General features: G+C 51.6%; 1 protein-coding gene across 1 annotated transcript in view; it reads left to right on the top strand.

Moving 5' to 3' along the window:
* The first annotated feature begins 11670 nt into the window (after nucleotides 1–11670).
* LTF (lactotransferrin) overlaps nucleotides 11671–16355 on the top strand; it is a 30339-nt gene continuing 25654 nt past the window's right edge. The window contains exons 1-2 of the mRNA XM_040246814.1: nucleotides 11671–11777; nucleotides 15634–15797. Coding sequence (XP_040102748.1) covers nucleotides 11735–11777; nucleotides 15634–15797 — 207 coding nt within the window. The 5' untranslated portion in view covers nucleotides 11671–11734. The remainder of the gene's footprint in view (nucleotides 11778–15633; nucleotides 15798–16355) is intronic.

Genomic DNA, 16355 nt, shown 5'->3' with positions numbered 1-16355 from the left:
TGAAGTCTGTGGGCAACACAGAGCAGCCTGTGAAATAATGAGTAAACATTGTTCAGAAACGCACAGAAACCCTTTGGGGGCTTGTGAATGTGCCCATTGTTCTCCCTGCAGCCAGGGTGGACATTTCCTTCTGTCTCATTCTGGGAGAGGCCATGATGTGGTCAACAGTCATTACAAAGAAGGGTTAGTCCTGAATCTCCCAGAGGCAGGCTCTGTGCTAGGTGTGGACCATGTGGAGAAACACTTCAACCCTGCTGAGTCCCTGTGCAAAGAAGGCACCCACAGGCATGGAACAGCGCAGGTGAGCCAAAGGCTTGAATGGGAGACAGTCTGCACTCCACTGTTGCAGGCGAGGGTAGGGCAGGGGCAGAACGGTCAGGGGGAGCTCAAGGGGGCCATTAGGGAAGTTGTCCCAGACTCCCAACATGTAAGAACGAGCCATCGACATGATACCGAGTTTTTCATGAGCCCCTGATGCTGGACACTGTTTTGGGTAATTAGGCATCAGCATTATCCAAGAGAAAATGGATCCTTGGTCCAAAAAATAGTTTTAAATAAAGCTCCAGACCTCTCTGCCTTTGGCCCTTGTCAGATCAGCATACTCTGGGCAGCTGCAAGTCAGGGAGCTTCCTCACTCACAATCCACTTGGAGGTCCAAGGGTCTGTCAATACGATGGTGCCGAGGATGGAACTTCTGGTCCACCTACTCCCAGTCTGTTCCATCCATGGACTTCCCCATTTCAGTTAATGCAAGTTCATCCTTTAGCTTCTCAGGCCAGGCACCTTGGTGTTGTCATCTTCCACTCCTGATCTTCACACTCCATAGCCCCTGGAGATGTAAGCAAATCCCATCATGTCCACCTGTAAATCACACCTAGAGTTCAACTTGTCTTGCCACTTCCCTGCTGCTGCACCCCAGATGAAGCTGTCTCATCTCTCTCCCTGATTATTGATGGTAACTGCCTGCTCACTTACTTGTCTGCTGTCTTCGGGGGCTGGGACCAGGTCTGACTGACACTTGTGACCCCAGCCCTTGACAAGCGCCCGGACCACAATAAATGCTCCTTCAACTGAAGGAGACAGCTCCCCTCTTCCCTTAGTGCAAGGAGTCAGGAAGCCAGATTCTACCCAGACCTACCAGGGCAGGTGCAGGGCTCTGGGGTTAGAGACCCCATTTGTAAAATAGCATCAAAGGAAACAATCAGCTCCGAGAATGTCTGATTTCTTTTTTTTTTTTTTTTTTTGGTCAGGTTATTTCATAGGAGCAACTGTGTGCCAGAATATTTCCAAATATCCTGGAAATTGCTCACTTCCCTGACTCTTTCTTCCATTTCCAAATAGCCATCAAGTTCTGCTTTGTGTAGCAGGTCCCCAGGCTTTGCTACCAGTTCTCCATTCTACGAGTCATCTGCCACCTTTAAGCCCTCATCTCGGCCTCTGGCATCTGTGCACCATCCTGCTGCTGCTTTCTCATCAAGGTGCCCCTTCCCGGATGATCAGGGAAGGACGGTTCAGAACTAGCTGGCCCTGGACTCACTCTCAGTCCCTGGTACTCTCCATGGCCCCTGCAAAGCACATCACCTGTCCTTAGTCACCAATGTAGTGATCCTCTGTTCCTGGGGAAGTGGCCAAGTGGCCACATGGACCCTGGGAAAGCTTCCCTTGTAGCTCAGAGCGCTCTGGAGGCAACAGAGAGAAGACGTGGAGCAGAGGTAGGACCTGAGAGTCAGGAAATAGCTGGCTAGAAGACAGATTAGAAATGCCAAGGTGAGCCACAGAAGCTGCTGGGGGGGCCTGAGAATTCATTCAAAAACAGATTGTATTTGTAATACTCGCAATTATTAGGAAATGAATAAGATTCAGAAAGTTAAAAAAAAAAAAAGGATGATCTCGCGAACATAAATGTTGACTGAAAGGAATCAGAAACAAAAGAATACATCCTGTGTGATTTACATAAAGCTCAAACACAGGCAAAGAAGGAAATGGCAACCCACTCCAGGACTATTGCCTGGATAAATACCATGGACAGAGGAGCCTGGCAGGCTGCTGTCTATGGGGTCACAAAGAGTTGGACACGACTGAGTGACTTCACTTCACCTTAAATGCAGGCAAAGTAAACTATAGTGTTAAAAATTAGGAGAGTAGCTTCAACTTTGGGGATAAGAGAGAGGGTGTTGGTTTGAGTAGGGTATAAGGGGACTTCTGAATGTTGGCAGTGTTTTCTTTTTAGACCTGAGTGGTGGTTACATATGTGTTCTTTTGGGGATAATTTATTGAGCTCTACATTTATGTTTTTACACTTTCCTGTATGAGAGAGATTTTTTTTTTAAATTAAAGAGTACTCAGCCAGCTTGAGTAAGTGATCCACAGTTTAAGTTAGTTGACTGTAGCCAAATCAAAAGAGCCATGTGATTCAAAGGAAGCCCTTTCCAGGACAGTATGAGAGGGGAAGGGAGAGACACGGGGGAGGTGAGAGCCAGAGAAAGTGATCTCCTTTCATGGGGGTCCCCAAGGAAAAATGGGTTCTCATTCTGTGTGTGTGTGTTTTCCCCTATATCTGAATATACATACCTGTGTTACTCAAAAACTTGGCTTAGCTGCTTGCTTTAAAACTAACTGGGTTCTTACTCAAAGTCATGACTCCACTGTTGTTTGGGAAGAACTCAAGCTCCCCATTTTTGACTCTTTGACCCGTTGATTATTTAGAAGTATGATACTTGGTTTCCAAGTGTTTGAAGGTGTTCCTATCTCTTTGTTCTTGACTTCTAGTTTGATTTAGTTGTGATCAAACACATTTTGTACAGTTTAAATTCTTTTAAAAGGGTTGAGGTTTGGTTTGTGTTCCAGGATATAGTCTGTCTTGGTAAATGCTCTGTGGGTACTTGAGGAGAATGTGTATTCTGCTGTTGGGCAGTGTTCCACAAATGTTGATTAGATCTTGGTTGATGGTGCTGTTGGGTTGGTCCTTACACACTGCTGATTTGCTGTCTCCTTGTTCTATCAGTAGTTGCAAGAGAAGTTTGATACTTCTGGCTATAATTATAAATTTATCTGTTTCTCTTTTCATTTCTTAAAAAAAAATATTTATGTGTCTGTGCCGGGTTTTTGTTGCAACATGCAAGATCTTTAGTTGAAGCATGCGGGATCTAGTTCCCCGACTAGGGATTGAACCTGGACCCCCTGCATTGGGAATGCAGAGTCTTAGCCACTGGACCATGGGGGAAGTCCCTCTCTTTTCACTTCTAGAGCTCTGTTGTTTGGTGCATACACATTTAGGATTGTGGTGATGTCTTGATGTGTAGACTCATCATTATGCAATATTTCTCGCTGCCTGTAATAATGTTCTTTACTCTGATTTGACTTTATCTGATATTAATATAGCCACACTTTCTTTTTTTTTTTTTATTACTGTTTAAAGTAAAGTAAAGTGAAGTCGCTCAGTCGTGTCCAACTCTTTGTGACCCCATGGACTGTAGCCTTCCAGGCTCCTCTGTCCATGGGATTTTCCAGGCAATATACTGGAGTGGATTGCCATTTCCTTCTCCAGGGGATCTTCCCAACCTAGGGATTGAACCCGGGTCTCTCGCACTGTAGACAGACACTTTACCATCTGAGCTACCATATTTTTTCCATGCTTTTACTTTCAACTTAGCTATGATGTTATATAGTTTAGTGAGTTTCTTGTAAGCAGTCAATACAAGATTATTTTTTCAAAGCACTCCTCCAATCTGTCTTTTAACTGGGATGTGTGTGTGTTAGTTGCTTAGTCGTGTTTAGCTCTTTACAACCCCGTGGACTGTAGCCTGCCAGGCTCCTCTGTCCATGGGATTTCCCAGGCAAGAATACTGGAGTGGATTGCCATTTCCTTCTCCAGGAGATCTTCCTAACCCAGGGATTGAACCCTGGTCTCCTGCACTGCGGGCAGATTCTTTACTGTCTGAGCCACCAGGGAAGCCTCTTAATTGGGATAGTTAAATTATTTATATCTGATGTAATTATTGATATATTAGAGTTAAGCCTGTCGTTTTATTTTTGCTTTTTGTTTGTTTTCCCTGTTTTGACATTTTCACTGTTTTCTTTCACCTAATATAATCGTAGGTTGTTTGAACATTTTTTAGAACTCCATCCTGATTTATCTGTAGTGTTTTCGAGTATATCTCTTTGTATAGTTTACCTAGTGGTTGCTCTAGGTATTATCTCATACACACAGCTTATCATTATATACTGGTCTGATAGGTTGAGTATGGACCCCAAAGATGTACACGTCCTAATTCTTGGAACCTGTAAATATTGTTACCTCAGGTGACAAAAGGGACTTTGCAGATATGATTAGATTATAGATCTTGAGATGTTTTTTACCCTAGTGGGGCCCACTGTCATAAGGGTTTTTATAAGACAGAGGCAGGAGAGTCAGAGTGAGAGACTGGGCTATGATGATGGAAACAGAAGGGGGAGTGAGGCAGAGCCAAGGAAGTGGGGAAAGCCAGGAAGCGGGCTCCCTGGGACCTCCCGGAGGGCACAGCCAGTTGTCCTGGAGCCTCTGAGTCTGACTTCAGCCTCTGCTTTTACAACTATGAGATGATTCATTTGTGCTGTTTAAGCTGCCGTTTCTATCATTTTCACGGTTTAAGCTGTATTAGCGGGGGGTTAGCTGAGGGGGGGAGGGATAAGGAGAGATGTGTCTTATCCATCGTGGGCCAGCACTGGAAGCTGGGTATGCTGCTTCGGGGTTCTGGTGGGACTTCAGACAGAGTTGTCTGGGTCACGGCTGGGATGAGACCTGGATGGGCAGTGTGGTTCTGGGAGGTTTCAGCACCTCCCAAGGGGGAAGAAGGATGAGATTCTTCAGGGACAGAGTGCAGGGACAGGAAACGGGGTCAAGCAGAGATGCCTTGGACCGCTAGTACTCTGTGCTTCTGAAAGATTGATTCCTTCCGGCACAGACTGCAGCAGGGAGTCGAGAGGCAGGGGAGAGGTCAGGAGCCCAGGGCCATCTTGTGACCATAGGATAGAAAGGGATGTGTGGGCACAAGGAAGAAAGAATGTGTGGGCAGAATGAAGAAAGACCGGGCTCAGTTGGGCCCTAGATCACACATTATGGATGAAGGAGAAGGGGAATCAAAAGACACACAAGTATTTTAACCCCGTGAGACTGAGAACCCGAGCCCAGCCCTGCCAGACTGGAGTGGAGAGAAGACCACGGGGAAGGGAAGTGTATAGAGAAGGGGCAGGAAAGACAAGCAGAGAAGCCCTTTGATCGCTGAGTGTCCTTTACAAATGGGGCCACCATGGGCAACACCGCTATTGGTTCAGAGCCCTTGTTTTCCTGGCCCCCAGCCCCCTCCCCTCAGATTCCTCCAAATCCCCCACAAACACAATAACTCCAGGGGGTCAGCTCTGTTTTCAAGAGGGCCAACCAGATGGCTGAACTTCAAGAGTCTTTCCTCAAATGCATTTTTTGGAAATTAATTCTCACTGAAGGAAGATTTTGCTCAGGGTCAATCAAGATCAGTCTCGGGTGGGTGACAAAGAGGAGGCATCTTGCTACCCCCACCCCCACCCCACCTGCCCTGGGCTGGTGCCCTGTGGTGCAACCTTGGGAGACCGTCATTTCCGGAGTAAGACACGCTTGTAGGATAAAGGCCACAGCTCTCCGGCAAGCAGCTCCAAAAGGGCCCCGGGTTTGTGCTAGTTTTACTTCTGGTTGCAGCCACAGACCCTTTCCCCCAGAGCTCAGCATCGGGGAGGTGGGGTAGGAGGGCCTGAGATGAGTTAGTAATTGCGATGACTGGGGTAGAAGGAAGCTCAGCCAGGGTCTCAGCAGGATCCAGGCAGCAGGGCACCCAGGACAAATGCAGATGTGTGTTTCAGGAGGGAAAGAGCAAGAGACAGAGCTAGACATGGAGAAAGAAGCCGAGGAGAGATGGAAAGTGAGAGGGGGAGGAGAGGAGGCGGGGCTTAGAGACAGACACGGAGAAGGGGCCAGAGAGCAGGGCAAGGTAGGACTGACTGAACACTAGAAACTGGCGCACCTGGGCGCACCCTAGGTGGGTTGTTCCCGTGTCTGCCAAGGCTCCCTGCGACACCTGTGTGTGTGCACCTCTCAGCACACACAGCCCCTCCCGCTGGGCTCGGTGCCCCCAGAGGCCATTTCTACTTCCCTTGTTACCCTCTGCTTAGCCAAGCCCCACGTGGCCGGGGCTGCTGAATGTCTGTAAATATGGACAATAGCTCGCCTGTACTGAGCCTTTATAAACATCTCAGACATCAGGTCTGAACTCTGCCCACTTCAGGAACTGATATTATCTGTGTCCCTCTTATTTATTTATTTTTTTACACCTGGGGAAACTGAGGCTTAGGCAGGTTGAGAGATGGCCCAGGACCAGGTGGCAGTTTAGGCTGGAGCAGGTGGGAACCCCACGTCCAAGCCCACCTCTTGAGTTTCTAACTGCATCTCCCCTGTGCCCTCCAGCATGCTAGGCTGTCCAGGGAAGAAATGAATGGAGGGATGAGCAAGGGAAGCCTGGGTAGAGCAGTGGTCTGGGCGCTAGGCACTCCCAGCCTGGAGGAGCTGGGGAGGGAGGATCTCACTCCTCTGAGTGTGCGTCTCCAGCTGCTTCTCGGTGAAGGCCATCCTAATCTCTCTCTATGGGGTGCAGGCGGCAGACACAGAGGCCTCCTGAGCTGACTTGCTCAAGGCCAGAGAGCAGGCCCCCTCCCTGCCCAAATGCGGCCCTGGGGAGGAGCAGCAAAAGGGCCCCCAGGGCTCAGGTGCTTCCTGCTTGGGGGTTTCCCTGGGCAAGGGGCTCATTCCTTCTGGGAAGAAATTTGCGTGGCTGGCCAGGGGCCAGCCCCCAGCTTCCTGCAGGCTGCCATTGACTGGCACCTTCCTGGGAGACTTTCCCTGGGCCTGGCATGCTGCACATTCTCACCTCAGTGGATGCCACAGTTAGGTGCTCATGGAATCCAGTTGTTGCCAGGGATGTGGGGTGCCAACATTGAAACCTTGCGGCTGGGTAAACCTGGGGTGTTTCCATTGCCCCTTTGACTGCTGGGGAGACTGTTCAACAGGTCTGTGGGGTGTCCGCCCTGGGAGGGCTTGGCCCTGGGAGGGGAGGGTCTATGCTGGCCGAGGGTCCTGATTATGACGAGGGGCAGGGAGGAGGAGGAAGAGGTCTGTGCACAGAAATAGAAACTCTTTGTCTCTGTGGGTTCTCTGTGAATTGGGCAACAATTGGCAATACAACGTATTAGTTAACAGAGGCCCGGTTTTCCTGCCCACTGCCCTTCTGAGCTCCCTCCTCCTCCTGATGACCCCCCAGCACCCACAGGCACGTCCACAGGCTCCCAGGGACCTTGAGCTCTGTGCAAGGGCCCAGCGCGAAGATCTGATCTGAAATATCAGTCATCGCACTGGCCGGAAAGCAGGGAGCTCTCCCTCCATCTCTCGCTCATTCTTGCTTACTTTGTGCTCTCTCTTCAAGGTGGTCAGCATAGGAACGATCAAACCAATAAGAGGTCATGGGGCAGGGGGCAGGGATTAGTGACAGATTTCTAGCTGGATGGTGGATGAGCTAGCTGCTTTGCCAGAGTCCCCACGTATGGAAGGAAGACCAATAAGGCAATCATGGTGCTGATGTGTGAAGCGGCTGACAGTGCCTGGTCCACAGTTCAGTTCAGTCGCTCAGTCGTGTCCGATTCTTTGTGACCCCATGGACTGTAGCACGCCAGGCTTCCCTGTCCATCACCAACTCCTGGAGCCTACCCAAACTCATGGTCCACAGGAGGGTCCAATACCACCACTGAGATCGAGGGCAGAGGCCATCCCTGGGAGCTCTCAGAAAGTTCTGGCTGAGTGGTAGAAAGCATGCCTGGCTGCGGGCCTAATGGGAGACACGGGGTTAGCAATTTGGTCTCCGTCTTTCACTCACTGCGTGACCACAGGCGACCCTCAGTTTCCCTCATTTTAGAGCAGGAAGAGTGACTTTCTTAACTCAGAGTTTCTGTTAGAGCCACAGGAGACAAGGTAACTGACGGTGCTGTTTGGAGGACAAGGTGCCATTTAACTGCTAAGCACTATTATCTTCTCCCTGCTAGGATGACACTCCCCCCCATACACACCCTTTACAACAATGGGCACTGCGTTCCTCCAAATAATGACAAGCACAGGCAGAGGTGTGCTGTCAGCTGGCTCTCTTGGAGGGAAAGATGACCTGACATCTAGAATTCGCTAATTTCCATGGTATAAATATTCCCACCAAGAATATTCCCACTAAAGAGCCTCTTGATGAAAGTGAAAGAGGAGAGTGAAAAAGTTGGGTTAAAGCTCAACGTTCAGAAAACTAAAATCATGGCATCTGGTCCCATCACTTCATGGCAAGTAGACAGGGAAACAGTGGCTGACTTTATGTTTCTGGGCTCCAAAATCACTGCAGTTGGTGATTGCAGCCATGAAATCAAAAGACGCTTACTCCTTGGAAGGAAAGCTATGACCAACCTAGACAGCATATTAAAAAGCAGAGACATTACTTTGCCAACAAAGTTCCGTCTAGTCATGGCTATGATTTTTCCAGTGGTCATGTATGGATGTGAGAGTTAGACTATAAAGAAAGCTGAGCGCTGAAGAATTGATGCTTTTGAACTGTGGTGTTGGAGAAGACTCTTGAGAGTCCCTTGGACTGCAAGGAGGTCCAACCAGTCCATCCTAAAGGAGATCCTGGGTGTTCATTGGAAGGACTGATGCTAAAGCTGAAACTCCAATACTTTGGCCATGCATGCGAAGAGCTGACTCATTGGAAAAGACCCTGATGCTGGGAGGGATTGGGGGCAGGAGGAGAAGGGGACGACAGAGGATGAGATGGCTGGATGGCATCACTGACTCAATGGACATGGGTTTGGATGGACTCTGGGAGTTGGTGATGGACAGGGAGGCCTGGTGTGCTGCAGTTCATGGGGTTGCAAAGAGTCAACACGACTGAGCGACTGAACTGAACTGTCCCTCCTCCTCACTCATTCACTCATCCATTCAACCAATGTTAATCATTAAGTGCCCAGCACACACATAGGGCTCGTTGACCAGAGGATTTGAGGATGACCCCAAGGCTCTTCATTTGGTGGGAAGTAGTAGGAGGTATGAGAGGAAATGTGGGGCTTGAGGGAGCAGAGGAGATCTATTTTTGATGCATTGACTGTAGTGCCTGCAGGACACGCAGCAAGGGGAAGATAGACACCTGACGTGGAGCTCAGGATGGAGGACATGATTTTGTGAATCCTCCTTCAATGCGTTCCAGGTCGGAAAGTCTAGGGCAACTTTTGGTTGTCCATTGAGGTCACTGAATCCATGTTCTCAAGCCTTTACCTGGCTATTTCCTCTACCTGAAGTTCTCTTTGTAGATAGGTACCCTTTCCTTCAGGTACCCAGGTCAAATGCTCTTCTTCAAAGACTTATGGGCTCCTGATGATGCAAACCGGTCAAATGGCCTTCCTTCGGCTCCCTCGCTCACTCTATTTATGCTGCCTTGCCTCTTCCCAGTGGCCTGTGCCCACCCCACCCGCTGTGTGCCATCAGCTCCTTAGGGCCAGGATGGGACCCCCTCTTCTCTGTGTCCCTCTTGGCATCCACCAGTTCTGGCTTGGATGAGTGAATGAATGAATGTTGATAACAAATCAGTGGAACATTGTCTTCTGGGCAGCCCCACCTCCTTTGTCAGCTTCATATGGCCTTGGGGGCTGTTCTGCTGGCCTGAGGCTGGGACATTCCTTGAAGACACAGCATGAAAACAGTCTGCTTACCCCAATCCTGCCTCCAGGGCAATTCCTCAGCTCTGCCTCTCAGTTGTGGCCCCAGGTTCTCTGTGTTCCTGCCAACTCTATCAGACATGAGAGAATCTGCAGGCGTCTGACCTCCCAACCCATCCTTTTTCTAATTTGCACTTGGAGATACAGACCTGGGTTGTGACATGTCTTAATTCTTTTATAATCACGGAAGGGCAAAGCCAAGTTGCTAATTAAGGTGCAAAGATGCTTCAGCACTCCTGAGAATTAGTCAATTTTGTGTTACTTCATTATTTTTGTAATGGCTTATTGCAGTTATTGATGAAAGCAACTTTTAATGTTGCAACACTGTGTTTCCAAACCATGAGAGACCCTGGATCTGTCACCCCAAAACCTGACGGTGATTCTCCCACTGAACCTTGGATCCCACTCCTGTGCCCAGCAAGCGGGATCCCTAGTCAGACTCCACTCATGTGCCTTGGCAGGATCCACACCCAGGATAGAGGGCCCCCACAGCCTCCTCGAGGGCCTCCAAAACTTGGGCTGGCTCTGCTTCGCCATGGCGCCAAGTGCCGCCCACTGCATATCCACCCCCCAACAGGGCCATCTCCTGAGGTATTGCCCCTCTGCTCCTGGAAACCCTTTGTGTACTCAGTAGTCTAAGCAAAGAATCAAGGCCAGCTTTTCAGGACAGAGGGATTTCAGAATAACATACTGTCCAGACTAACCCACAGAGGGAATTTCTCTCCCTCTTAGGACCTGACTTCTTCACTCAGTATCTCCTGGAGCTAGGTGCTCATCAGTACTCGCATGGTGGCCCTTTCTCTCTGGGCCCCCCAGTGTGTTCAGAACATCATGCTCTATGTGACAACCCCCCTCTTTTTTTTTTTTTAACTTTTTTGGTCACACCTCACAGCATATGGGATCTTAGTTCCCCCAAGTGGGTTTGAACCTGTACATGCTGCATTGGAAGCGCCAGGGAAGTCCTGCCCCCACCCCTGGATGGACATTTAGTTTGCTTACAATCAGTGAATGATAAGCAGGGCTGCACTGGATACCCCTTCGTGGGAATCGTTGTGCTTCAAGGCAGTGTATTTCGAAGATGCAGAGCGGAGAATTGAAGACCAGCTTCCTGAAACAGGGTCAGCCTGTGTACTGAGGACAAAATAGGACATTTATCAAAATGAGGTTCCTATCTCCCACCTCATATTGCCACAAAACAAAACAAGTGGTAGGATATCCTTTTCATTGGCAAGTGAGGGACCAGGAGAGCCTTTGGGCACTTAGGCCTCTGGTTCTATTTTCTGGGAGCTGTATTGCCATCTCAGGGGGGCCCCAGGGGCAGTCTGGGTCAGACTCTGGGCAGCATATTGCCTCTGCCAGCTGGACCAGGCTGCAGTGGACCCCGGGCCAGGCAGCAGGCCTTCTTTCAAAACTCCAGGCTGGCTGCTGCATGCAGATGCAAGGGTCTCCGTCTGCCTTAACTGGTTCCCAAGCACTTTAGATACCATCTGTACAGTCAAGCTGATCTGCAAGGATTCACCTTAGGACCCCTGCTCTGGGTCCCCCTCTCTAGGAGGCACTGAGACCAGAGAGGGGACAAAACTCAGGGACTGCCACTCCCGAGGGGCTGCGGACAAGTGGGAAAGAAAGAGCATCGCCCAACTAGGCAGCGCTGGGGGACTTGAGAGGTGGGTGTGGGTTGGGTATCCTCTCCCGGAGCGCCAAGCCCCTCCCGGGCACCTTTCCCGCTCCCTCGGTCTCCGCCCCCACCTACCCCCCCCCCCCCACTCTTCCCCTCTAAGAACTAGCAGACCTCGGAAGGGGGGAGGAGGCTGGGGCGCTTATAGGACCACAGGGCGGGGCAAACCTCGTGAGGTCACCGAGCACTGGATAAAGGGACGCAGAACGAGCGCAGGTGGCAGAGCCTTCGTTCCAGAGTCGCCCCAGGACCCCAGACATGAAGCTCTTTGTCCCCGCCCTGCTGTCCCTTGGAGCCCTTGGTGAGTGCAGGTATGGGTGGGGGCAGGGGCATGCCCCTGCAGGTAGACGTCCCGGTCCCCAGACCCTGCTCTGGGAGCATCCCAGTCCCCTCACCCCGCAGAGTAGGCGTCTGGGTCCTGGCTCCCCGCGGTGTGGGCCTCCTTGATCCCCGCAGCAGGCAGTTTGGCACGGGCACCTGCCGCAGAGGAGGCGCCCGGGAGCGGAGCTGATCCCGCCCACTCGCCTGGGGAGGAGCCCGGAGCTGGGTTCCGAGAAGCTGGCGGGTCCGTGCCCAGAGCTGCCGAGATCCCCTAAGGGTCTTTCCCGGTCCCTGTCCCTTTGTCCTACCCATAGCACTGGTGACAAGAGTATACAGAGGGAGGCAGGGGTGGTAATGAGATTCGGAGAGGGCGAGTGACTTGCCCAAGACACTCAGGAGACTGCAGATGGGGTCCCAGCTCCTGCAAGGACTGTGTAACTTGGGCAAGCGACAGTCTTTCTGAACCTCAGCTTCACTGAAAAATGGCTCAACCCTTTTTCCACAGGGCTGTGAGGAGGGCGCAGGGCCGCCTGCCCTGGTAGATAGAGGCGCACACAAGCCTTCCCACTGCAAAGGGGCAGGGGTGGGGGGCACAGACCCTGCTGCTGGGCCCCTTCTGTCAGAGGGTGCAAGAGAAGTGCCTGGTGCCTGATTTTTAATGTGCCTGGACTAGAAGGGGACTAAGCAGAAGGGACTAAACCACCGTTCCTTCTGACCGCACCCCCCACCCCACCCCCACCAAGTATCTGAACTCATTCCTGGAGTGCTCACTCACCTGTGCTGGACATTAGTGATGTAAATGTGAGGGCCGGGCTTCCAGCAGTGGAGGGGGAGGGTCCAGGACAGTGGCCGCAAGGGCTGGAGAGTGTCAGCGGTGAGAAGGGGTGTGTGCAGGGCTCGGGTGAAAGCCCAGGTGTCGCCCCTGCAGCCTGCCCCGCCAGCAGCCTCCTTCTGTCCTGTGGCGTCTGCTCCGGGCTGGGAGCTTCCTGGATGAAGAGAGGTGTTTAGAGGATGACCGGGAGCTTTTGCTCCCTCACCTATCCCTGTCTTTTCTGGCCCTCTTCTCCAGTTTCCTCCCCATGTTGTTCTTCAGTCACTCAGGCATGTCTAACTCTGCAATCCCGTGGACTGCAGCACGCCAGGCACCCCCTGTCCTTTGGTATCTCCTGGAGTTGGCCCAAACTCATGTCCATTGAGTCAGTGATGCCATCCAACCATCTCATCCTCCCCAGGAGTGTGGATTATTTCTCTCTTCTCTAAGGCAGGACTGGACCTGGCCAGGACCACCAGCTCACGACTACCCTTCCTTCTGCTCGCTGACCCGTGGCCTGCTGGGCCTGTAGCACAGGGTCGGGGTCACCTAGGAGAGGCCGGAGGGGCAGGAATCCTTGCTTTCCTAGAAGTGGTCATGGGCTGTGGTCTGGGATCTGGCTCAGAGTCACATCACTGGGTTCCATTTTCACTTGAATCTTTGGTTGTCTTGACCCCCAGTGAGGTCTGCAGTGTAAATCCTACCATCCATGGGATGGTGGCCAACGTCCCAAAGTATCACTGAATCCCTTGTCCTACCCAGTGGAAGGGGCGGCCACTGGCCTAGGGGCTTCCTGCCCTGCTCCCCATGGGTGTCGTGGCAGGAAGAGCCTGGGTGAGGCGAGAAGAGTAACTCCAGCCCAGCCCCTGCCTTTGAGAGAGGGGCACTGTGTGTCCGCACAGAAGGAATCTGAGCAGGTGTCCTTTCAGGAGGGTGCCATCCAGGCTCAAGTGGGCAGCATGTGAGTGACTGAGACAGATTGGGGCGGGGCTGGGGATACCAGAAGGGCCAGACCTAGATCTGCCTCGGAGCGTTTTGTCTTGAGAGAGACAGGCAGCTTCAGAGCTGGCTGCTGGGAGCTGTGAAGGGGAGGAGCAGAGTGCTGCGTTCTGCACCCAGCGCGGGTGTTCGGGAGGCATCTCAGAAAACCTCTCAGTGGCGCTTTAGTTTCCTGGTTCACCCCTCCCAAGGGAGCACACAAGCTCGTCCCCTGGTTCCCTATTCCTGCCCCGGCTCATGCCTTCCCTCCAGCTTGACACATGGTCTTCGTTTTGCTCTCTCCCTTCACCCCCAGCTTCCATCTTGTGACCTCCAACTCCTGATTTCTGCTGTGCTCCCTCCTCTCGACTCCCTTTTCTGCCTGGTTTCCAGGTTTCAGCCCACCTGTCCCTGCCCTCCTGTGAGTCGCCGCTCCATGGCTTCTGAAGGAGACTTTCTAGGACCAGCACTGGAGGCTTTCCATGACCTGCCCCCAAGCCCTTTGCCATCTCCACGGCACCCCGTCTCTAACCAGTCAGCCTACATAGGCAGGGGGCTTGGTGTCTGACTGCCTAGGTTCAAATCCTGGATCCAGACTTATTAGTTGTGAAACCTTAACCATAAGTTAAAGCCACAATTTTCTCACCTAGGAAACGTGGATATCAGCAAAACTCAATAAAAAGGGATTGGGTGGATTGAGGGGGAACGGAACACATGAAGGGCTGAGTAAAGACCTGGCACAGATCGGCCTTGCAACCGTCTCTGAGCATGTGGCCCATTGCGCCCACTTCTTGGATTGCCTCCCCGCCCCAGTCACTGGCTGAGGTCACGGGGACATCACACCTGGCTTGGCACTTGTTCTCTTCTAGAGCATTCATCGTACTTGGTTGCATCCTTGGAGGCTTTTCGCCTCTCCCGATGAGATGGCTGCTGCCATCTGCTTGCACGTTCCTCTGCATATCACCCAGGGCTGTGTATACAGAGGGCACCCAGGAAACCCTGCTGGATCCCAGTGGCTAAATCGGATAGCGCTGATTCTCACTTCAGGACAGATCCAGGAAGTCTTCCCAGGGTAGATTACACCCCTAGAAATTTCCCTGGGACGGTGGCTGGTGTGGGGGGGAAAGGTGTGGCAGCCACATCCTCGCCAGGTGTCTCAATACCCTGGAGGGTGCAGGGGGTGCTTACGAATAGGAGGTGGCAGAGAGCTGAATGCAGCCCCCTTCCCCACCAAATCACATCCAAAAGGGGAATGGCTGTTGCAACCAAGAGGCTTTTTTTTTTTTTGTAGCAGTTTTACCGATGTATATTTTACTTATGAAATTCACCTCATCAAAGTATACAATTCAGTGGTTTTTAGTAACTTTACCAAGTGGTACAACCATTGCGGTAAATCAATTTAAGAACATTTCCATCCCTCCTTGAGAGTCCTGTCTTCGGTGCAGTGGTAAATGGTGTAACTCAGGCACACTGACCCATTTGGTACAACACCTACTGCAGCTCATCTCCCGACAAGGGGTGGAGTGTATTTTCCTTCATTCCCTTGGCATCCTCTGGGGAGGATGTCTGGGGAGATGTCTGAAGCCTCAACAAGCTAGAGGGACCCAGATTCCAGGCTGGACATTGCCACTGCTGAGCAGACGGTCACTCAGCCATGCTCAAGAGTCAGCTTCCACACCAGAAAGACAGACGCAATACTTCCTCCCCTGCCTACCTCCTAGGTTCCAGGGGAACAAAGCAGGTGGAAGAACTCCCTTAGCCGATGCAAGGGAGCATTGCTGGTTTTTTGTCAGGGATAAGAAGTATGTCAGTCAGAGGAGGGAAACGATTCCAGAGGCTCTGATCATCTCCTCAAATTTGTTGAGGGTCACACCCCTCTGGCCAGCATGGAGTGGTCATTAGGCTAGCAAAACACCTCCATCAGAGGCGAGTGGCCTGACTTAGCCACAGAATGGAGAGGGAAGGGGAGGGCCACTCCTTGAGAGGGCAAGGCTGTCCCTTCCCCAGACAGTGATAGAACCCTCACTCCTTGGCCTTTTTCTCCCAGGACTGTGTCTGGCTGCCCCGAGGAAAAATGTTCGATGGTGTGCCGTCTCACAACCGGAGTGGTCCAAGTGCTCCCGATGGCAGAGGCGGATGAAGAAGCTGGGTGCTCCCTCTATCACCTGTGTGAGGAGGACCTCTGCCTTGGAATGTATCCGGGCCATTGCGGTGAGTCCAGGCTGTAGGCTGGGTGGGACCAGACTGAAAGGGAAAGGATCCAAGTGCCGTGGAAAATGTACTCGCCCTGCCCTCTCTGCTCTTCTTCCTGAGCGCCTGTAAGTTGGGAGCTGTCCTCTCTCTTAGGACACAATGCTATTTTGGAAGCAGACATTACCATTCTAACATTTGAAAACCACCTGTAGGGAAACTGACATCACCACACAAATTGAGAATAATGGCAGTGCAATGATGGTGGCTAAGACGGTAAAGAATCTGCCTGCAGCGCGGGAGACCTGGGTTCGATCCCTGGGTGGGGAAGATCCCCTGGAGAAGGAAATGGCAACGCACTCCAGAATTCTTGCCTGGAGAATCCCATGGACAGAAGAGCCTGGCGGGCTACAGTCCAAGTTGTTGCAAAGAGTCGGACATGACTGAGTGACTAACCCACCACTAACACACACTGATGTCACAGGAGCAGTTGTATTGGGTGAATAGGTAACACTGGCAAAAGTCAAGGTGACTCTAAGAGAAAATCTCCAGAGAGATTACCTCTGAACTTGCAGAGAA

Source organism: Oryx dammah, unplaced genomic scaffold (genome assembly GCF_014754425.2).
Source record: "Oryx dammah isolate SB20612 unplaced genomic scaffold, SCBI_Odam_1.1 HiC_scaffold_9, whole genome shotgun sequence".
Lineage (NCBI taxonomy): Eukaryota > Metazoa > Chordata > Mammalia > Artiodactyla > Bovidae > Oryx > Oryx dammah.
The sequence above is the reverse complement of the archived record's forward strand: the minus strand, read 5'-3'. Positions and strand labels throughout refer to the sequence as shown.